Genomic DNA, 23204 nt, shown 5'->3' on the forward strand with positions numbered 1-23204 from the left:
GCGAGGGGTTGGCCTCCGGCAGGGGCAAAGTCGTCACTCCTTTTGGCGGCAAGAGACATGCTTTCACGGCAACTGGCCACCTGCCAAAGCATCACGAGACGAAATGAGCAGCAGCCCATGGACCGAAATGGAAACAGTAAGGAAAATCTTTTCGTTAGGAAACCGAAACTAAGTACAGACCGACCGGAAGAAACCATAACCGGTGCGAAAATTCCTACAACGGAAACTCTTTTGTGGTACGCCAACCAATGCAGTGTAAGTCCTCGCCTCGTCATCCCATCCAACAAAATCTGCTTCCCGCAAAGTGATGATTGCAGATCTTCACAGATAGCCACAGGTCGGAGACTCTCCATTGCGGCACGGCGCAAGCATATGCTCGCAATCCCGCGAACACACATCATTATAAGGGAAAGTCATCGTCTGGACGCCGGTGCCCAGCTAGTCCAAGCCATCTTCGTGGTAGACATGCCAGGCAAGTATGTGTACAGTAGGGCACCCTCAGTCGGCGTCTCTTCGCCGAAGGCGGGCATGTCGTCAAGACATTTACTTGATCTCAAGGAGCTTGACGTCGAAGGTCAGGGTGCTGTTGGCGGGGATGCCAGGCAGGCCCTTGGAGCCGTAGGCAAGGTGAGCGGGGATGGTCAGACGACGCTCGCCGCCAATAGTCATGCCGAGGATACCGACATCCCAGCCCTTGATGACCTGGCCCTTGCCAGCCTTGAAGGAGAAAGGCTTACCCTTCTTGTTGGCTGCGTGCAGAGTTAGCATAGCAAAAATTGAAGCGTTCTGTCATCTGTGCTTACCATCGAACACCTTGCCGTCGTCGAGCTTGCCGATGTAGCGAACACCGACGGTATCGCCGTTCTTGACGGCGCGACCAGAGCCGACCTTGCGGTCGTCAATGGTGACGCCCTGGACGACCTTGACGCCGACCTTGCCAGCCTGCTTCGCCTTCTCGGCGGAGCCGGTAGGGCCCTGCTCGAGGTTCTTGGCGAACTGGACCTTCTTGTCGGACTTGGGGGTGGACTTCTCCTCGGCGGCGACGGCCTCGCCCTTGTTGTTCTTGAGCTTCTTCTTGTCCTTCTTGGACAGCTTGGACTCGTCCTTGCTCTCGGCGATCAGGTCGTCGAGGCTCTCGGCGGCGCGCTTGTTCTTGCCCTTCTTGGTCTCGACCAGCTTGGGGGCCTCCTCGTCGTCGGAGTCGACCTCCATGACGCGGGGGTCGGCGGTGTCGTCGAGGTCATCGCTGTCCTCGTCAGAGACCTCGCCCATGGCGTACTCGAGCTCATCGGGGGAGAGGTCGTACTCGCCGTCCTCGTCGTCCTCGTCCTCGCTGTCGGAGCCCTCCTCGGCATCGATAACGTAGTTGCCGGTCAGGTGGACAGTGTGGGTACCAGAGACGACGAAGAAGACCTTCTCGCCCTCGGTGACGGTGATGTCAATGGGCTGCTGGTAGTTCTGTAACATTGTTAGCGGGGTCCCTGAAGGCGTCTGTGGGTTGTGGCGCAACTTACGCGCTCGGTGTCGAGAGTGCAGATGACAAAGTTTTCAAGGTCGAGACCGTCCTCGTCGTCGCTGTCCTCCTCGCTCTCCTCATCCTCGTCGTCGTCGGAAGCCTTGGCCTTGCCCTTCTTGCTCTTGCCGTTGGGCTTGGCATCGTCCATCTCCTCGTCAGAGTCCTCCTCTTCTTGGGCGGCCTCGATCAGCTTCTTGAGGGCGTCGGCCTGCTTCTGCTTCTTGGACTTGGCGGGGTCGCTGGGGCCGCCGTTGGGCTCGTCATCATCATCAGAGTCCTCGTCATCGTCGTTGGCGGCGATCAGAGCCTTCATGTACTCCTCGTCAATCTCATCATCACCGTCGTCCTCGAGGTCGTCGCCGAAACGCTGCTTGACCAGGCGGAGGGTGGAGCGGGGGACAGCAGGGATGTTTCCGTCGTTGTCAGCCTCGGGCGCCTCGGTAGGGTCAATGGCGGCCATGGTGATGCGGAACTGCAATTGCACAATCAGTAACTGTCGTGAGACGAATGCGCCGGGCGCAAGCAGCAATCCAGCAGCGATTCGCTCGCTGGCGCACCCCAGACTGGGAGCCCAGAGGCGAGGGATATGCTTACAGTGGCAGGGAAGTCGGGAGAGGCGGGGATGAGGACATCGCCGGGAGGGATCTCCAGACCGTAGAGAGCGACAGGCTGGGCCATTTTGCTGGTGTGAAGTGTTGCGTTAAAAGAAGTGAAAAGGATGCCGCGTTCGGTCTTGTGCTGGGAATAATTAAAACGTCAAAGGAGTCAAAGGACCGTTGACTTGAGAATGTCTTGTTTGGGTATCGAGGGAATTGGGGGGGAAGAGATGAGAGTTGCAGTGGAGGGAGAGAGAGGTTGTACAGAGAAGGTGAGGTCCAGGTAGAAGAGCTTTTGCCTGAAATTTTTTCCTCATCGACGCCTGCCCGGGAACTTTTTTTTTTTTTTTTTCTGGCGTCGACCCCACCGCCCAAGGCACTAGCGCCGCCTTATCGGTCTTATCCTGCCATAGCAACAGCTGCACAACGACCACCTGGACAGGGAAGCTGCGTCCGGGGAAAGAACTGCATAGGACCCTTGCTCAAGAAAAAAAAAGGAAAAAAAAGATGGGATCCAGTTGCACAATTGCGGACGGTGAGGATGATGATGGAGCCACCGAGAAGCATCCGCGCACACCGCTCTGTTCTTCCTCCCGCTGCCTCGGCGCGATCCAGCGCAATTGACATGGGTCTTGAGCAACGTCTGAGACCCGCTCTGATGCGGTTTATTGGGAGAGTCTGGCCCGCCGTTACAGAAGCAGGACATCAGGACCTGATGCACATCATGTCAACGACGTCTCACAGAGACTCCTATATATCTTCAAAGATGAGGTCGAATAGCAGCATATCTTTTGTTACCCTCAAGCTTGTTGATACCAGAAAAATACTGAGTATTTAATAGAGGTTCAAAAGAAGCTAGGTACCTCATTCAAAACTAACAGGAACCGGCCGTTGCAGAAGTTGGACATCAAGACTCGGATGCCCATCATCGTGACAACGTCTCGCAAGGCCTGCCACAGATGCTCTGCCCGCTCGTATTTTCTGGGAAATATTTAGCCCACTGGGATATCATTGTCTGATGCTGATTTAATAAATGAAGGTTACTAGAAAAACAGAGAAGCAGTCTTTACACCGCCGTCACACAGCCCACATCTCATCTCCATCGATCAAACACCCTTCGCCTTGCCTGGCCTCACGAACCAAGCCTTGACAACCTGCCACACAACTCCCAAAAAGTACACCGTCTGCCCCTCCCCGTAGAACTGCCCGCGATCACCAACATCCGCCATCGAACACGCAATCTCAGCCACCGGGCCCGGGAAATGCTTGCTGTTCCTCCTCGCATACGCAGCAACGAGGTCGTTCCCATTCGTGATCCCGCCTAGCCCTCATCATCAGCAAAGACATTCACAAAAGGGAAAAGCAAACCATAAACTCACCACCACTCCAAAGATTCCCATCCTGAACCCACCGATACCTCTCCCCCACAAACTTCGTCCCGGGATACTTCTTCCTCAGCAAGTCCTGCACCCCCCGCGGCCCGCACACCGTCCTCCCCTCCAACAAGCCCGCCGCGCCGCACAGGAAAACACCCGTACACACGCTCAGGATATCCGTCTCCTCCCTCTCCGCGTGAGCCCTCAGGAATCCCAGCACGTCCTCCTCCCACTTGCCCCCCGGATCCGGCCCGGGAACGAGCAAGATGTCGAGCTGGCCGGGCTGCACGTCCGGATGGGCAATGTCGTGCGTCGGCGCAATCCGCAGATTCGACGTGATGGGGAGCAACTTGCCCGCGGACGCGGACGGAGAATAGGCCGCGGAGGTGATGTACGAAATCTCCACGCTGGGGGCCAGGTCCCGCAGGTGCTTCGGCAGGAGATCCATCGACTCCAGGCCGAGGTACTCCCTGGACATCATGTGGAAGATGTCGATGCAGGAGAGGTCGAGGAGCTGGACCTCTCCCGGCACAAAGACGCCGATCTTGACGACGTTCGTGTTCACCATGCTGAGCCGCTTTGATATAAATGTATAGCTGTCTGTGGAAGTTAGCGGCAAATAGTTGAGGTATCCGGATGTCTTACCTGGTCTACCCGTAAGCTGGAAACCCGAATTGAAAAGCCTCTACCGGACACTCGAGCTCTAGGACCCATGTGCAAAGAACCACCGCCCTCTCTTATATCGCATCCATTGGCGCGACTGCCTCGCACGACCACCTCACGTCAACCCGACGGCCCTTGTGACTCCGGACGACGACGGAGTGGCCCCGTCTCCGGCCCCATCCTCGGCCGGCTCTTACGGCCTCCCAACACCGTGGTGAGAATAGGCCGGGCGCCGTTGGCTGCAGGTGGCGAAGCTGATTGGCCATGGGATGCCCAACTTCCGAGACGCGTCGGGTACTGGCGGTCATACAATACTCGACTGTCGTGCTGACATCCGCTGGGCTTAAGCATACCAAAGCCCGACGACACGCGGCCTTTAGGTCGACCTCTGTCGTCCGGACGGGCTGATGGTGGTTACGTGTTCAGCCTCCCATCCACAGGAACGATCCAGCCGCAGCAGCTGACGAACCCCCAATGACGAAGCACGACTATGCACAGGCACGTCACATATACACTGGAAAGCATAGGGAGAAACGTCTACAAATTCACATCATTCGTATTGTTGGTGGCAACTGTCTTCCTATTGACCACTCCCCGATCCACGTTCTAGCGTTGCCATGATCATGAATCGTTCTATGTACACACAATTAAATATTATAGGACTCGTCCATTAATGGGTTCCCGGGATTCTGTGTGTCGGCCTCCCCTCTGTTGATTGTGTGGAACCCACTCTCAGCTGTTCCTGCCGGGCTCGTCCTGTCCCCAGCGGATGCGTCGTCTTTCTCACCCTCTTGGCATCTTTCTGCCTCTGGTGGTTTGAACATCGTCATGCTGGCGTGGATATGTCCTACTCCGTTCGTTCCACTCCGTCTTCCGTATAAGCGAATGCACTTGGACGGCTCTCTCGCTCGTCAAGTTCCTGCGTGTTGCTCCGAGAACTCCGGTTTGAGGCCCCATGAATCCCCAATATCTCTAGAATGCCGATACCATGCCATGCCATGCATATCAAGAATGCCCTCATCTATTTACACATGAGGCTTCTCAGAGCCCCAACGTCTTCAAACACGTTAAATCGAGTTAAAAACCGCCGTTTGGTGGGTCTTGCAAGAATTGGGCTGTGCGTCGAATCGAAGGAAATAATAAAAGGAGCCAACGCCGCCTATGCCAAGGAGCGCGGTCCAGTCGAAAGGTAGGTAAATGATAACAGTGAAGGGAATATAATTGTCGTTATGCCATTTCGTCTGCTGAAAGTGATTTCGCCCTTTGTCGGGTGACCTTTTTGCTGACCGAGTACACCAGGTCCAGCGTCCAGAAATGGCACAGCTGGGCCTGGGCACAGGGGATGGCTCCGTAGATGGGAGCCACCAAGGGAACCATGGCGTAATCGATGAAGTTCTTCTTGACGCTGCGGTAAGAGAAGTTCATGCCGTCGGAAAGACCGGCCTCGGACATCTCGCGCTGGCGGGACTTAACGCAGATACGGTGGAAGCTCTCGTACAGGAACAGGTAGAGTGCGATCTCCATGAAGCCGAGAGTGCGCAGAACGTTGCAAATGTCAAAGATCCAGCGGAGGTGAGCGACCTCCTCACTGCCCTCGGTGACCCAGACGTACAAAGTGGAAGCGACGACGAGGATGGTCATCTGCAGCGGCAAGAAGTGGGCCTCGAACAGACGGTGGAAGAGGTAGACGATGCGCTCCCAGTTAGGGGCCTGGAGAGTGTCGTGCGTGACATCGGAGAAGATGCCGCTCTCGCGGGGCTGCTCAGGGTTCTCCTGGTCCAGAGGGGCCTCGGGGACGTAGACATCAGAGGCGTCACCGAGAGAGGTGTGCAGAGGGCGGAAAGCGCGAGAGGTGTGCTTGCGCTCTTGCCAGAGCTCGACGACCTTGCGGAGAGCGTATCCGGAATCCAGAGCACCCCACATGTGTCTCATAGCCTGCTTGTACCGGGCCTGCATATCCGAGTAGAGTCCGCGCAGACCCTTGGAGCCGTTGCCGCAAACGTTGCTCTGGCTGACGGGGCTGAGCACGGTTCGGACCGTCAAGTTTCCGTTGAGCGCGAAAAAACACTTCAGGTACATGTGCAAATCCTCTCCGATAGCCTCGTTGTCGCAGTCCCAGCCACCGACGCGGTCGACAAGGTCCAAGGGAACAGAGTAGACGGACGTGGGAGGCGCAATGGTCGAGCCGCCGTACAATCCAGACATGCCGCCGGCACCCCAGAGGATGTCGGCAACACGGACAATGGCGGGAACGGCGTGGGCATTGCGGTCGAAGATGATTGGGGCCGAGTACAGGGTGGTCTTTGCTGTTTCGGGGTATGATAGGTGCATGGTGGTAAGCAGGGCGAAGTAGTTGGCCGAGAGGTGGCTGTCGGCTGTAGATACCCCACGTTTTGGTCAGCGAATCATTCTACACGCGCAAAACATTGGAAACGTTGACTGCGGCAGAATCTCTGATCCTGACATGCGCACGTACCGTCAATTCCTGTAATGATCACATCCTTGCGGGCGGTCATTGAGTATTTTTGGCTCAACTTGCGGGCAGCCCATGCCACGTTGCTTCCCTTTCCGGCGGACTCCCCTGGGATGTCGGAAGGGTGAACAGTGTAGTCGATGCCGCGGAACTTCTTGACGAATTCTTGGATGAGAGACATGGCCTTGAGCTCGACGTTGGGCTCACGCTGCTCCATGCCCAGGTAAACCTAGAGGGGTCCGAGTTAGCGGTTGGACGCATGATTCGGGGCGCGCGTCGTCCAAAGCCGGCGGAAAAGTTTGCCGTGGTTGCAAGTGCTCGACCGGTGGAAACAAGACAACACGTGCAGAAATTGACTTACGTCGTAGCAGCTGCGAGCCTGAGGGTGCGAGGCAAGGACCTCGAGGGTCTCCTTCAGCGTATCCATCTCCTCCTTGTAGTTGGGGATGATGATGGCGTGGATGACGCGGTCAGGCTCGCCGTCGGCGTCGGTGTAGAGCTCGGGCTCGGTGTCGCCAGCTTCGCTGCTGGAGGCAGAGCAGCCGTGGGAGGAGGTCAACGTCTCGGAGCTGGACAGGGAGGTGGAAGAGCCGCGACGGCGATGAGAGAACTTGTAGTCCCTGAGGGTCTTGTTGCGGGCGATCTTCTTGAGGCTGCGGGTCATGTCGAAGACGGCGTAGCAGCATCGGATAGGGAAGGCGAAGACGAGGATGTGAATAAACAGGCAGTAGTATGCGAAGATGACGGTCCAGTAGCCGGCGCCCTTGAACGTCGGCGTGATGGCGCTAAGGCTGTCCTGATGCATATAATTGTAACCTTGTGCCGAAGCAGCTGATTCTTTCGAGATAACCCAGTAACTGAGAGACAGCAGAGCCAGCATGGCCAAGCCGCCTGCACGGCGCGAGGCCCAGGCGAAGAGGGACATTGTCGATGACCGACTGAAGCTATGTGTTGTAGAAGGAGGCGGCGCGATACCAGCGATAGGGGCGTCGTCGACGGAATAGCGACAGAGAGGTGAGTCGTCGACGGCAGAAAGGCGACTGCGAGTTTCCCACTGCGAGTTGTCTAATCTGTCGAGGCTTGGATAGGGAATGTGCGAAGCCCGGTTTAGGTTGCTCGAGGGAGGGCGAGACCAACAGCTGCACAAGCAACGGACGGATGAGGGAGAGAGGAACGGAGGGGGGAAGGAGGGAGTCAAGACCAAGAAGCAGTCGAATGGAGCCCTCTTACCCAGCAGGTCGGACAGCGGTCTCTCGCACGCGCTCTCTCTCTCTCTCTCTCTCTCTCTCTCTCGTCACGTAGGAGGAGGAGTGATTGGAGTAGTGCAGGTAGGAGGGTTGGCAGAGGGGAGGGGAGGGGAGGAAGAGAGAGAAAGAGGAAAAAAGGGAGGGACTGGAGAAAAATTAGAGTGCGTCTTGTCGGATGATATTCACGAGGAGAGAAGTGCAAGCTAATGGATACGGGACGGGACAGAGAAGGAGAAGGAGGGAAAGAAGTGCAAGGTTAGGTTGAGAGAGTGGATGATTTTCTTGGTTAGGACAGGACAGAGCCAGAGCAGAGAGCAGGCCAGAGGACGGGACTGTGACATGGAGTGTGGTGTGGACACTGGCGCGCACACGGTACAAGTGAATCGAGGCCGTCGGCGGGACAGGGGAAGGGGGCGGCAGCAGCACTTGTTGATTCTTGGGGGAGTTGAAGGTAGGTAGGTACTATGTACTGATGGACCTGAAAGATGGGAGCTGGGAGCTTCGTGCGTGTTGTATTGGACCAGACGAGACGTGGAGGCCAGGCATGTACCGGGAAGCGGGTAAGGCTCAGAAAAGATACTTGTTTTATGCAAGTGCGCGCCAGCGTCAGAGCCAGAAGCAGGCCTGAAGCAGCCGCACTTGTTTTGGGGGGCCAGACGGAGGTGGAAGTACCCTCGCCAGCTTTGAACTCTGAAAAGGTACATCAGCACATTCACTTACCTCATCCACACCGCGAGGTACCTACCCCGATGATAACACTACCCATAGAGGTTACGCAGCTGTAGGAAGCACATCGAAGCAGTGAAGAGCACCTGCGCCAGCCAAAACATGAGCCAAAGCACTCGAGCAAGACGACACACGACAAACAGCAGCGGCAGCAGCACAGCAAAGACGGCGGACGCAGGACTGCTCTGGAGTGGGCGAGGAAGGGGGGCAAGGAGCGTCTGGATTGGCGAGACGACAAACAAGGGGCCAACCCAGCAGCGGTGATGGCAGCCGTAACAGACTGGGGTCCAAACTGGAGCGATGGAGCCAGTCAAGCTACCAGGATGTGCCTATGAGCTCAGAGGAGAGAAACCTCGACAGAAGCGATGGGCAACGAGATGGGCGATGGGCCAGTGTGGCATTGGCTGGGCTGGTCTGGTCCTGAATGAGGGATTGATTGGACTGTCGATTGGGACTTGCTACTGGGAGGGTACCCCATTGGCCTGTCACCGCCGAGCCTGAGAGAGGCCCCAGACAAAATGGGGATGGGTGGTGCCGCCGTGCGTGCTCTGGCTAGCGCATCTGTTGCCCGCCTTCTCTCACATCTCTGGTGGGCGGGCAAGCGGGCTGCCTCTGCCACAGCTGCTGGTGCTGGTGCTGGTGCTGCCGCTGCTACACTACTGCTGCTGTCTGTCGTGCGGGTGCTTCTGCAGATTTGATGCTGCTCACCACAGTCTCCCGCCTCGACAATTGCGTTAGCGCGAGGTGGGACATTGGTTCGCAGATGACAGGGGTGGCACGGCCGCGACAGGGTTGGATTGCCTTGGGAATTTTCTGCGCCTGCACTGAATCGCCCCGCGGGAAATGAGCAATGAGAAATTACCGGCTAAGCGGCCACGCTTGCACCGCCGCACTGTGTACTTCCCGTACAGCACCTCATCAGTCTGCTGTCCTGTTGGAAGCGGCAGTCACCTCCAGCTCTGCGTGGTTGCCTGCTGTAGACAGACTCTCGACACCGCCTCACTCTCCGCTCTGCGCCCACAATTCCCTCTCGACCGCTGCGGAATGTCTCCTTTCGCCTGCCATGGCGTTCGCAATGCTGACGCCCAGAGAAGCTTCAAACCTTTCTAGCTCGCTCTTACACTCTGCACTCTTCCTGCTCTTGGCCCTTTGCCCAGCCACGCGGGGCAATCAGCAAGTACCTTCACTTGCTCCATGGCTTTAAGTTACGGACAAGCACAGCAGCAAAGCCAAGCTAGACAGCTCCCCAAATCGAGACACATCGTAACACGCATCGCGCGGGTTCCCCTTCAGGTATATTGCTGACCGCTGCTGTAGATTCGTCTGCAGCGCGCTCTCGTCGTCGCCCGTCCTCGTTGCTTGCGAACCGCTCGCGAGTCGCTACCCGTCGGGCAATGGCTCAGCCGCACTTGGCAGCTATTGCTGTCTTCTTTCCGCGCCCGACTGTCCAAGACTCTGTTCTGTGGTCTGTTCCATCGGCGTTGTCTTGTTCCCTGCTGTTCTGGCCGTCCGCATTCAGATGCCAACAAACCGTGCCTTGCCTGGGCAGACAGGCAAGAATTTGGAAAGTGCTCGCACAGTGCGGTCATTTCCGCATCCTCCAAGCGGCGTCAAAACAACAAGAAAAGAAAAGAAAAAGACAGGGCCTTTGGGCCAAGGTCCGCTTTCTGCCTGTGCTAGGTTTCTACCTGGGCACCTACTTTTACCAAGCACCTACGCTAAGAACGCTAAGCTGCTGTAGGGTCGCTCCTCCCGCTCTGACGGACTGGGCTGGCTCTGGGTCGCCCAAACGGCATCCCCTTTGGGGGATTTGAAAAGAAAATAGTACCTTCCCCACTAACAAATTTGCGATCCATCGCCTGGGGACGCCACAGTGTTGTGTCCATCGCCCAAGACTTTTGTGCAAGGCACCTGGGCATGCCCCACGGCAACCAGGTCTCCCCTACTGCTCCCCACTACACCAAATGCTGACCGGCCCAGCTCTGTCGAGGTCCGTCTTCTCGGTTGTCTCGTCAGGGCCCGGAGAACAAAGGAGGATGGAACCTCATTGCTCAATGCCCATTAATGTATCCAACTGATGGCAGCTTGGCGGCCAAAAGCCGACGGGAATAGGAGGAATTGGCTTTGCGGAGATGGATCGGAGGAGGATTCGGCATGCAAGGCCTCCTTTTCCAGCGTGCGCGTGCCAGCATGCCAGCAGCGCGGTAGCGCTCACATTGGATCCTTCTCCGCTGCAGGCATCGGATTTAGTAAGCTACTTGTTAAAGCTGCTCGGGGGCGGCGTAGTAAGCCGTCTCGAAGCTTAGGTTGACCACCTCACACGCCGAACAGCAAGCCATCTGTCGTCACGGGCGTCTGGGAGAAGCTTCACCCGTCTTCTGCCATCTTGCCCTGCTGGGAAACAGAGCATCGTCCGAGGAACTGGCTCGTCAACGGCGGCGCCGGCGCAGCAGCTCGGCTCGTGGAGAGCAGCAGTCGGGTTTGGCTTGGGATGTAAGTCGGTGAGGACGGTACCTGCCTCGTGTAAGTCCAACAAGTGACGATCGATGCCTTCCTCCTGCTGCCTTACCGCATCTGCCTTATTTCAGGTAGGTACGTATTCACCAGCACACCAACAGTGTAAGGTAGCTCCTGTCAACTTCACCTCAAGCACATCATCCACCTCGGATCTCTGAATCCTTTCATCCCATATCTGCACCTTATCTTGGAAGAGGCCAAGAGGCCAGTGCCATTGTCTCCCTCCATTCCCCGCCCCCAAGGCCCCTGGAAACAGCAAGCCAAACACTCAATTCCTGCGAGCCACCTAGCGTGCTTGTGCGCATGTCACCGACAACGATCCAGCTGTTTGCGGGCTACATGAGGTTTGCGGGAGCCGCTCCTCTCCCTTGCGACAGCCCATCCACTGCCATACTCGGCCGTCTTTCAACTCGCTCCGTCGCCGGGTCTGCCCTGGATGCTGTCCTGTCGTCTTACATGCTCTTCATCGCACTTGCGCCCGGCCACGAAGGGACGGTCTTGTTGTCTCCGTGAGCTGGACGGGCTGTGTTGGTGATCCTCGGTCTCGGAATATAAGCGATTTGCCCGTGGCGCGCATACTGCGCGAACCCGTCACCGTGTGTGTGCCCGGCGCAGACGAGCCAGCACTTCGCAGCCACGCGCCATGGATCCCGCCATACGTGCCTCAGGGTCACGGAACAAAGACGGTTCCCCAGGCCACCCGTCGTGGCTGCACTTCTTTGCCATGCGTGCGAACCCGGATCGAGATACACGGCGGACAGATGCTGCTGCTTGTACCACGCTACCTGGGGGCCACAGTCGAGAGAGCTTCAGGTCAGTTCGTTGACCACTGCGACAATGGCACGGCTAGCGTGCTATGCACTGCACTGCTGTCGCTTCTCTCCGTCCCGTCTGCGAGTGGTACGTACGCCAAGCGGAGCAAATTGTGGCTCAGCCAGGGCTAGAGGCACTCGTCGCTGTTGGCCACATCCTCGCCGCCGCAGTGTATTGGTGATCGCTGGCGATTCTCCCAGGTTACAGTTGTCTGCTGTCAAGAAGCCAGCGGCTGGGGCTTGGAGCCCAGCATGGCCTGGCTCCATGTGGCTGCCGTCGTCATCGCTGTAGCCATGCTGCGGCAACGTCGTCATAGGAGCTGGGCGAGGGATGCTGGTGGAAGAGGGTCGCGGATAGAGAGACGACAAGCGAAATGCGAACGCGCCCACGCAAGCAATTCGCGACATGGCCATCGACATCGGGCAGACAGGGCAGGCAATGCCAGGCGGGACGCGGCCTCTGCTGCTGTCTGTCTGTTTGTTTGCTTGCTTGCTTGCTTGCTTCCTTGCCCGCCTACAACAAATGTCATCCCATGGCATTCGATCTTTGACGAGACCGTCGCACGCATTGCCAGGGGTCACGACGATTGATTGCGCTCTGCTAAACTAGCTCGTGGCCGAGGCCCTACGATGTTTTTTCTTGGTCGTCCCACCATCGCAAACCTTCATTTGGTGCCAATCCCTCGCCGAGTCTGACATTTGCCCAAGCCAACCAACCAGCCCAGTCACAGTGCGTTCCCCTCCTCCAACACTACTCATCACCGGCTGGCGAGCCGGCCTGGGATCTCGTGGCGAGCCGGGATACCGCTGCTGCGAAATGATGGGAGACTGAGACCCATTCTCCAATTTTCGTTCCCCTCGTTCTCTCCTATTCAGAGTCGCAACCACCAAATGAGAAAATTTTGAAGCGCAAATCATTCAGAAGAGCGGGAAAAGCATGGCGCTCTGGCCAGGTCTGTAGGGATCCAGCCGTGACGGCAATCGGGACGGGAGATTTCGACCTGCAAGTCGCATACGTGGTGGTCCTAGTCCCACCGCCCGATATAATCATGTGCTCGACAAGCGCATATCATCATCATGATGATGGCTGGTCGTGGAGTTGAGCAACAGCCATGGCACCACGAGGAGCCGCAACATGTCGTCCAAATCACCAGCGCCGCCAGCTAGCTCTTTCGAGGCCCTGCGCTCACCGCAATCCCAGCCATCTCGGATATCCGTGCTATCGCAGTTGATGGCATGACTTGGCGCCTCTCCTTCGCGCCTAATGAGGAACAGCAACACCGAGGTCAGACGCATGCCATGCTAATAGTAGGTAGGGCGAGAAGGGTGAAAGTATCGGTGTATGAGACTTTTGAGATTCGTATGCGACACGAGCACACCAGCAAGTATCTCACCACGGTGCACGGAGACGGAGTGGCGCTTCCAGGGCCCAAGGACTAAGGCAGGCAGAGAAAAGACGGCGGCGACCATCCCTGCAGCAGATTGTGCTTGTCCTTCCAGCGCAGTCCCAACTGGAGAGGTATCTTAATCGTTTGGGTACTTGACGTCTCGCCACGCCGCTGCCCTCTGGCCAAGTATCACTCGGCTTATAGAAACGTCTCCGCAGCCCTCCGCAATTTCAAAATCACAAGCGAGTGCTTGCTTTTCGCCGTGCTGGACGATGCAGCCTTGAGAAGAAGCGGATACGGGCTTTTGTTCGTCAGCACGACGGGCGAGCGCATCGAGCGCTTCCTGGTTTTCGCGAGCTGGTTGTATCAGGCTGGGGACAAGCTGAGGCGATGTGCCCATCATCCGCTGCCTCAGCTGAGGAATGCTGATAGACCAAAGGCCATGATCCCCCCCGCGCTCCCAAGACTTAATCAGCGGCGGCATCAACAAGGAGATACCGGTGCCGCGGACTTCCATGGTCAATGGGCCCGGTCGGTGACATAACAACGGTTGGCACTCAGCAGCAACAGAACAAAGTGAAAGGGGGACGTGCCGGATGGTGGGGTGGACAAACCCTTGGCGGGCCGGCGTTTGAGATTGAACGTTTCTGAAGCTCCGAATCTGACTGGCCGCTGTGGGCCAACAAGGCCGGACCTGGAGTTCCAGGTTTCCACGTACGCGATACCTGACCAACCAAGCAGTCCTGCCAGAAGAATTGCCCGGCTGCCAACATGTTTTCTCGTCAGTTCCATCGGGCTCTTGTTGGAGGTCGCCGTCGGCGTCTTGAGGCCTGCTGGGCTGGGATCGGAGTCTTTGTGTCGGCTGTCAGTTGACACTCGTCCTCCCCAGGACCGGCCACCCTCCCAGCTTGGTATCGCGGCACCCACGTTGACCCGCACCCGCGGATCGCCATTAACTACACCACATGCAGACGCGTCGGCGGGTGATTGGAAAAGGAAAGCAGGCCAAGGGGCCAGGAAGGCTGCAAAGGCGTGGCCTGCACCTCACATCCATCACACCACCAACGGTGAACGACCGCGTCTGCTACTGCACCACTGGACCCCCCATCCACATGTATGTGTCTTGGCTCCTTGGCTCCATCCAACTGCCATCGACAGTGAGTGATTATAATTTACTGATTGCGCATTTGTCTTGGCTGTCTTGGTGGTCCAAGAGACTCACAAGTAGCCAGTCACGCTTCGCGATTCTTATTGGCTCTTTTTCCCACGATCACTGCCAATATGGACTTGCAGTTAAAGTTGGAAGCACTTGACTCGAGTTGGTTGCGACCTCGGTTGCAAGGCACGCTGATTCATCAACAACAACGAAATCGGTACGATACATCCGATGTCGAGGGGCCCTTTTACGGGGTTGACGGGGTTGCGCCGTGGGCAGTATGCGAGCAATTTCGCAAGCATCAGCGGCGAGGCTACTCTCTAAAGAAATCTCGCTCGCAAACCACCTAACCCACGGCATGGTTGAGGGTTTGCCCTTGAGACATTCACCCGTTGACGATGGGGAGCTCTCAGACTCGTCCGGTTGATGGAAGGTGGCATGTCTCAACCTATTGCGACTCAGAGGGTTCGCCCCAAAGCCGTCGGGCTGCCATTCTGCACACCCAACTCCCAATGAGTGTATCGGCGGACCCGTCTAGTCGGCCGACGGGGAGCCAACTTCTGCGTCGAAATGCAGGAAACGATCTTGAAACAGGCTCCTGCAAGAACACTCAAAGGATGGGCACACTTTTTTCTCCACGCCGCACGCAAAGCGAACTCTACGCAACTTCCGCGCGTGCAGATTTCAGGCCCCGGGGAGGGTGTTGAGGAGGGATGTAATTCGTTTGGGGCAAGGGACCTTTTCTAATGTCCGACGGGTTGTGACAGGTTCATGAACTGGAGACAACCACCATCTCGTCGCCGCCCTCCCCCACCATTCCTTCTTTCAGACCTGTTTCTCGAACAGCCTGGCCCAAGCGACTGTGAGACATTCTACATCTGATCAAGTTCAGTGACAGCAAGCTGACGGGGCCCTTTTGGCGCCCGCATGCCGCATACTCCCTGACTGAGTCGAGGGGGAAAGGCTTTTCTGGGACATGTACTTGGTCGAGGGCACCGATGAAACGGCCTTGCCCCAGACGCCCTCCGACCAGGAAAAAAGCCAAAAAAGAATCCCCCGGGTTTATAAAGTCTCACAAAAGCCAACGTACATCATCCCCGACAGCCGGACGGATCGACCAACCAGTCAGCGTACGGGGCTGACATTTGTCGTATCATGCCGGATCCGAGGTGAGACCTTTGACTGCCCTGTGCGTGCGCTCTCTGTACGTTACGGAGTAATCCTCAATCAAGCCCACGCACGCACGCGTCCTTCGTTTGCTATGTCGCCGGACCGCTTGATCGACGACCGGCCATATGCCGTCTCGCTCGGGGTCCCCAAGTGGCGGCGGGCCGGTGACGGGGAACAAATTGGACGTCCCGCATGCCATGTCCCAACGGCCTCGGCAATTCTTAGCGGGCCTGGTGTGCCGGGGGGAGTGTGTCGCGGCAGTCACGGTGTCACAATGGCATTCACAAGGCTGAACGGCGTATGTGTCGGATTGCATTAATATTCAAGCTCGCAAGCAACGACAGCATGACGAAAGATTGACGCTGGTCGCGCTCTCGAATGTGGCAGATTGTAGTAGGTAGTATCGGCAGCCGCCGCCCACTGAAGACTCCAACAACCATGCTCTCGCTTTCCATATTCGTGTACCCTCTGCTGTCCGCATCTGCCGGCTCTCGGAAACGCGGCTCAAGGGATTACAACCCAAAATCCCTCAATTTCTTTCCTGCGCCGGGGTGCATACAGTGTCCACCTGGTGACGAGGTTGCCGAGATATCTTCGGGCGTAACCTTTTGACCACCTTGCCGTGAGGGCCCCTTCTCCCAAGCGAGTGCGGGGAGCGGACATGTTCGGTCGCCCCTTCGCTTTCATCTCGCCCCCGACTGACCTCTTATTTCTTTGATGGAGGACCCGTACCGAGGTGAGATTCGACATACCAGGATATCCGGCGTCCTTTGCGTCTAGACTCCCCGTCCCCGTCAAGTCGCCAATTAGATTTGTTCCGTACTTGGTCGGAGATATATGCCGGGATGGTTCGCGGGATTGGTAATCATATTCCATATTCCATGCCGGCCAGTTATCACGGTCAAAGTGAACCCAGCCGGAAGATTGCGGTCGTGACACACCTGCTGACCGAGGATTGTATCTGACACGCCGGGCACTCAGACGACCTTCTCGAAGAGCTCCTGGATGGGTTTCGCAGCCTGTATCGGACGTTAGCCTTAACCTCGACACGGATTGCGGGTGATGGACTGACATCGATGAACTTTTCCAGGTCCTTGTCCAAATTCGCCAGGTCGTCCTTCCTCTTCTTGTTCTCGGCAATGAGCTTCTGCTTCCTCCCGACGAGCTCCAGCCGCTGCTGCTCGAGGGTCTCGCGCTCGGCGCGCTCGTGGCCGATGCGCGCGATCATGAGGGCGTTCTCGTCGGCGTCGGCGTGCTCGGGGTACTGCGCGAGGAACTCCTCGACGGGAATGAGGGGAAGCTTCTGGTAAGTATGGCTGCGCGATTCGCGGTCAGCAAACTCTGGTCCAAGGGGCTCGTGACTGCAACGTACTCGTAGGACTCGCACGCCTCGATCTCGCCCTCGAGGTGTCGCTGTTCGTAGTAGAGGTTCTGCAGCTGCAGGTGCAGGCGGTCGACCTCGTGGCGCGCCTCGGCGGTCTGCGCCTTGGTCTCCCTGGCGGTGAAGTTGGCGGCGCGGTGCAGGCCGCGGAGGTGCGAGATGTTGGTGAGCAGCAGCTTCTGCTCCTTGGACAGGCCGGCCTGCAGCTCGGGGGTGAGGGCGTCGCCGGCCGCGGACACCTCGGCGAGGAGCTGCAGGAGCTTCGCGGCTTGGTCCTGGGCGTAGCCGGAGGTCTGCAGGACCACGGACAGCTTCGGGTCGGATACCAGGTCGTTGACCGCCATGGTTTGTGGTGGATGATGCTGCGGAGATGGAATCGGGCGGGAGGGAGATGGTGCCGTCGATGGCAAAAGCGTACTACGCGGCTGAGTCGCTTGGGGATCGTGTCGTCGGTCTGGCCCCGGTCTGCGCGACCGCGTTCGCAAGGCTGAAGGATGGGATCGGAATCGGACAGGGGGGGTGGGTGGTGTTGCTTCGGAGGGCGGGACAAAGGACGGCTCGGGCGTCGTTTTGGCGGGACGGACGGGGGGCCCTTTCTTTGGTGCAAGGGTCAGAGGTACGTACGTCGGGTGCGTGTGCAACTTCCGGTCGTCGGGTCTCGCTCGCCTTGCCTCGTCTCGCCTCGGATCAAAGAAGTGTCAAAGAATGGGGAGCTCTGCTAGGTAGAACAGCGCAACAGAAACAAGGCGGAGTGGGAGAAGGCGGACGTTGCAGAAAATTGGTGCAGCCGCGGGGACCGTGCCCCAGCGAGGTCGGGCTTACTGGTCAGTGGACGCGGGTAGCAGGACGGTGCTGCCGCCATGCCCGCTGGTCCTGCAGACGGACGCCGTGCCGTCCCACCCATGGGCTCTCGGAGGGTAGGTACTTAAGGTGTGGTAGGTCGGAGGTAGAGTCCCAGTGTTTTGGGGCCGCTGGGCCAGTCAGTCATCTCAGTCATCCACGCGCGTCCCACTGGCTTAGTTGACGGATGCTTCGCTGGACTCCCACGCTTGCTTGGCCTCGGTCATCGTTTCCTTGGGACTCGTCAGTCTTCAGATGGCTGAGCAGTAAGCCAGCACTACGTACCGAGGCGATGATGTCTGGAAAGGCAAGACACGGGCCGTGGGGTAGGGTAGGTAGGGAAGGCGGAAGGAATGTGGAATGGGATTTCAGTTTCTGAGTCTCTCCCGGGGCACTCCTCGAACGGCAGGGCACTACACTAAAGCCAGGCATATGTTGGGCATGAGATTGGGCGTTGTCCCGAATTTCGCTAGCAGGCGTTTATCGCCGTGGCGCTTGGGCTAGACGTGTCGGCCTTTGGGAATTGCCATCACCAGGCACGCTAGGGGGCGGACGAGTATCGGAGTCTTGTGAGAGAGCGCGGATGAGCATTGGGAAGGGCAAGAGAGCGAGACTGAAGATGACAAGACCAAGACTCCGAAACGCACGGCATTGCGCAAACAAGTTTCTCACCGCATACTGCATCTGGCCAAGAGTCTCGAGCTACCTTATGCAGTATGCTCCTCACCAGGGATCGTCGAGCTACATATGTATTACTGATTCTCAGCATCCTCTGTCATCCGCCGGGCTCCTCTTCAAGCGCCATCAGCTGCTTTCTTCAGAGAAATGCGTGGGGGGGACGCAGTCCACTCATGCCTCAACAGGCACATCCGCAGGACGTCCTCCACCCATCCGCAAGGTACGACTTGCTCCAATTGGGCGGTCACAGGCATTGACAACGGCGGCCCAGGTCCGAACCTGCAGCAATGCGGTGTCTTTCAGGGCTGTCTGTCTTGTCTTGGGTTGCACAACCTAGGGATTGGGACGGGACTGTCTCCCCCAAATCCCAAATCCAGTGCATGGCGGCATGGGTGTCGAATGACGCTATTGGTGGCGCGCCTGATCCGCCACGATGCGCGCTGGGCCGAACTTTACCGGACGTCCATTCAGAGCAGGCCATAGGGCCGTCCCTCCTCCTCCATGGGCCGTGAGTCCATTCTTCCCATTTCCGCATTGCGCGCGGGAGGATCCCTTTTCTGGGCAGTCCATGTGCTGTTAGCCTGCTGCAGACCTTTCTTTCGTCGTTGTTGTTGTTTTTGCGCTGCTGGACATGTCCATACAGGCTTCGTATGCAGTCTTAAAACCCACCTTAGCAAGCGTCGAGAACCTAGCAGCAGGAAGTCGTAGTAGCCATGCAGTAAGTTTTAAGCAATGCAAAGCGGAAGGCGAAGCGGCAAACGAGTCCAAAGATCTTCCTCTTGCTGTTTGTTTTCTCCCACTTCCCTCCGGTGCGGATCTCTCTTCTCCTCCTCTTCCCCATCCTCCCCCATGACCATTTCGTCCACCTGCTCCGAGACCGAAGAGAGACCCCGGTCGTATGCTCGTGTATTCGTAAGGTAATCTATTCTCCTCCTCCAGCTCCTCGCCCAGCCTTTTTGGCGGGCTTATTGGTCCTGTTCATCTGTAAATCCTTTTCTCTCTCAATCTTGACTTCTCATCCTTCTTCCATCCTCTCTTGCGTCTATCTGTCTTTCTGTCCGGCCGGCCTTCGGTGACCGACATCTCATCCGTGCCGTCCTTTTTGCGTATTCGCCGCACGACTCGACTCCTAACGTTGGAGACCGCCACAAACAACAAAGCACTGTAGCAGCAGTAATAGCAAGAGCAGCAGCAGCGACAGCAACGGAAATTCGTCTCATAATTGCGCTCGAATCCGCTCAACCGCTCTCTGTCTCTCGCCCCTGCTCCCGTCCTCCCAAAGCTCCATCCCTATCTTCCCGATCTGAGGCACATACATACCAAAAGGCTGGACGAACGAAGACTACCTCACACCCACACACGTGCAAACAACCTCCTGCAGTCTCACACACAGGGAGCAAAGCAGCATTCACAAGCCAGTCGCCCCAAGAAAGTCACAGTTCGCCTCCTCCTGTTCCTCGTCTCGCCCCCGGGCTGCTGCCACAAACCACTCTTCAGGGTCCAGGCATCTTACGGATCTGCACGTCTTTTTACCTCTAGCTGCGCGCTCTCCTGGCCCCCGGACCAATCACTACCGCATTGTTGAGATCCCGCCCGCAAATCTGGCCCCCCTCTTCCCTCAACAGACTAGAAGCATTTTATTTCGTGGAGAAGCCAAGGAAGAAAAGGAAAAAACCGATAGCAGAGCGCCCAAAATCCGCTCTTCCGCCGTGTCCCACTCACACACAAATCCCCCCATTCTCGCTGGGCCCCCCCTCGGACTTTGAGTATAAGCCAATTGATTCCCTCGCCTCCCACCCGTGGCTTCGCAAGTCAACATCGACGGCTCGCCGCAACTGCAACCCACCACAACTGAACAGAACCTCCAGAGCAGAGCCGCCATCGTTTCTGCTGCAATATACCTGGTGCAACCTGTTGCTTGCCAGCCCCAGGACTCCAACACTCCGGTAGCTTTTACTCGTTACAGACCGGCGGAGACTTAATCGGCTGCAGGCGTTTGTCTGTATCCCTTCCTGCCGAGGCCGAACCCCTCGAGCTTGGGAAACGACTTCTGTATCGTTTAAAACACAGCAGAGTAATGGACCCCCTCGTCAACATGACCTCGCTCAAGTCCCCCTGCTCCGGCGCCGCCGTCCACGACGACGAAGACATCGCCGTGGCCACCACCTCCGGAGCTCAGCCCGAAGGCACCGAACTCGCCCGCAGACGGCGACACTCTTTCTTCATCCCCCGACGCAAGTCAATCGTCAGCCACATCATGGACGGAGAGGAGCATCTGCTGTTGAAGGTGAGTTTTGAGGCGGTGGTTGTAGCTGCGGTTGCAAGGGTGTTTTGTTTTGTTTGGTTACACCTCCCCCACCCTACCCGAGCATCGGACCAAGAGAAAAACGACTGACTTGTGCTTCGTTACACCAAAAACAGGTCGACCTCTTCCTCACCGAACTCGAGCGCCGCCTCGAATTCATTGAGGAATACGGCGAGCTCACCTTCGACTCCAGCATATCCCGCGCCTTCTCCACCCTCCAGACCGTCCGCGCACGATGCTCCCACGCCTCGGAGGAAGTCCTCGGCGCAGGCCGCAGGCGCCTGCACATCATGGTCGAGACGTTGGAAGCCCGCTACCAGGACGCCCTTGCCTCCGCCGAGTCCCTGAACGAAAAGGCCCGCGTCGGCATCGAGCTGCTCGACGACATGCTCACCGAGTACGAGAGCCGCGCTTACAAGCTCCGCGAGCAGAGCCTTGCCAGCGCTACGAGCGCCGCCGGAGCCTTCATGTCCGAGGGTCGCAGGGTCGTCGACGGCGGTATCGAGCTCGCCCGCGAGGTCGTGGACGAGAGTATCGGGCGGGCCAAGCGTGCGGCGGAGAGCCTCGAGGAGACGATTGAGCGTGCCATTGAACGCGCGAGGACGACAAAGTTGATCACCTACGACGACCTGCCCATGCCGTGGCGCATCAACCCGCACATCCGCAACGGCTACCGCTTTACCGAGTCCAAGCTGGAGTGCATCTGGTCCGCCTTTGGCGTCTCGAACGAGCTCGTCAACATCTGGTCTCACGCCATCGGCCTGTTCATCGTCCTGGCCGTCGCTCTCTACTTTTACCCCCGCAACGTCAACTTCTCCCTCAGCACCAAGACCGACATCTTCATCGCCGCCGTCTTCTTCTTCACCGCGTGCCTGACGCTGGTCTGCTCGACCATCTGGCACACCATGAACGCCGTCGCCGACGTCGACGCAATCTCCATCTTTGCGTGTGTCGACTACACCGGCATCTCCCTGCTGATCGCCGCATCCATCGTGACCACCGAATACACCGCCTTCTACTGCGACCCCGTCAGCCGCTGGACGTACATGTCGACCACCGCCTTCCTCGGCATCGGCGGCGTCATCCTCCCCTGGCACCCCACCTTCAACGGAGCAGACATGGCGTGGGCCCGCGTCGCCTTCTTCGTCGGCCTGGGCGCCACCGGTTTCCTGCCCATCCTGCAGCTGTACTTCTCCCACGGCCCAGACTTTGTGTGGACCTTTTACACGCCCATCGCAAAGTCCATTTTCGTCTACCTCCTGGGCGCCTTCGTGTACGCCAGCAAGATCCCCGAGAGGTGGTGTCCCGGCATGTTCGATTACATCGGCGGCAGCCACAACTTGTGGCATCTGGCTGTTCTCGGCGGCATCCTGTTCCACTACACGGCCATGCAGTCCTTCTTTGCGGATGCTTTCCGCCGCGCCGAGGCAGAGTGCTCCATCTACTGAGTGAGGCACCTGCGTCTTTGGCAACGCGACGATTTCATGCGGTTGTCGTTGATGGTTCCTGCAGTGGGCTGTCAATGACTCAGGTCGGGCTTCGAGCCAAGGCACTCCACGGCGCGTCAGCACCCCTCCAAGCGAGGGCATACAGTCCCTCAGGGTGCGCCTCGATCACGCCGTGGGGAAAGCCGCCCAAACTTCAAAAGGCTCGGTAAGGTCGAGCCCCTATATTAAACCCCTCCAAGGACACGCTTTATGCCGGTTGACGACCAAATATCCAAATCCAGGGACTATTGAAACTCTGGATGATGACGAGAAAAGGCTTTGACGAGGCATAATGTTCCATCCCAGGCGGCACGCTTCAGGACGCCTGTACTGCTTCGACCTCTTTGCGACTAGCGATTGTAGAAACGGACCTGATAGAGTAGAGTGCGGTCCGTCAGCATAGAGAGGCGTAGGAGCCACGTTACATGTGAATAGTAATATAAATGGATACCCTATGTAATTGATCTGGAGACTAAGTTGTGTTGTATGTGAAATGTAGACGAGGTCGCGGTAGATACATTCGCAAGTCGGTAATCGATATGTCCATGTGCTCTGCCCGTCTCCGAATGTCTGCCATCCTCTTCGGGGACCAGGAAGACGGACAGATCGAGCCATCCTTCCGAGCCGTCGGCATATCTGATCTGAAGGGTGTACACAGGCAGCCAGTCAATAGTCCGCAAGCAGTATCCTCTTGTAAGTTAAGGCAGGGCGTAGATTATACTTTGAACATACCATCGTCCCCAGTATCTGCTACGCTGCCGCATTTGCAAAGAGAGTGGCATGTTCAATAGTTTCTATGGGCACAATATTCTCTGTAAAGTACGTGGCAGGCGAAGTGTGTATTGCAGAGGTAAGACCACGATCCCGTAGTCG

At 57.5% G+C, this 23204-nt stretch overlaps 4 protein-coding genes and 1 pseudogene across 5 annotated transcripts; 1 reads left to right on the plus strand and 4 right to left on the minus strand.

Moving 5' to 3' along the window:
- Positions 1-543: 543 nt before the first annotated feature.
- Positions 544-2194, minus strand: GCG54_00004139 (annotated as a pseudogene). Its single transcript has 3 exons — positions 1515-2194; positions 804-1458; positions 544-749 (listed from the first exon to the last, which is right to left on the minus strand). Coding segments are annotated over exons 1-3 (1541 nt in total).
- A 1024-nt stretch (positions 2195-3218) lies between these two features.
- GCG54_00004140 (uncharacterized protein) lies at positions 3219-4056 on the minus strand (the record flags this gene model as incomplete). The annotated part of the gene is made up of 2 exons (XM_045404194.1): positions 3219-3433; positions 3492-4056. The coding sequence occupies 2 exons, from the start codon at positions 4054-4056 to the stop codon at positions 3219-3221; spliced, it is 780 nt and encodes a 259-aa protein (XP_045264029.1).
- Positions 4057-5378: 1322 nt separating this feature from the next.
- Positions 5379-7687, minus strand: GCG54_00004141 (uncharacterized protein; the record flags this gene model as incomplete). The annotated part of the gene is made up of 3 exons (XM_045404195.1): positions 5379-6526; positions 6628-6853; positions 6986-7687. Coding segments are annotated over 3 exons (2076 nt in total), but the record flags the coding sequence as incomplete, so codon positions are not given.
- An 8930-nt stretch (positions 7688-16617) lies between these two features.
- On the minus strand, positions 16618-17365 carry GCG54_00004142 (uncharacterized protein; the record flags this gene model as incomplete). The annotated part of the gene is made up of 3 exons (XM_045404196.1): positions 16618-16659; positions 16713-16956; positions 17013-17365. The coding sequence occupies 3 exons, from the start codon at positions 17363-17365 to the stop codon at positions 16618-16620; spliced, it is 639 nt and encodes a 212-aa protein (XP_045264031.1).
- A 3269-nt stretch (positions 17366-20634) lies between these two features.
- Positions 20635-22292, plus strand: GCG54_00004143 (uncharacterized protein; the record flags this gene model as incomplete). The annotated part of the gene is made up of 2 exons (XM_045404197.1): positions 20635-20826; positions 20961-22292. The coding sequence occupies 2 exons, from the start codon at positions 20635-20637 to the stop codon at positions 22290-22292; spliced, it is 1524 nt and encodes a 507-aa protein (XP_045264032.1).
- Between the last annotated feature and the right edge of the window lie 912 nt (positions 22293-23204).

This window comes from Colletotrichum gloeosporioides (assembly GCF_011800055.1).
Source record: "Colletotrichum gloeosporioides strain Lc1 chromosome Unknown consensus_48, whole genome shotgun sequence".
NCBI lineage: Eukaryota > Fungi > Ascomycota > Sordariomycetes > Glomerellales > Glomerellaceae > Colletotrichum > Colletotrichum gloeosporioides.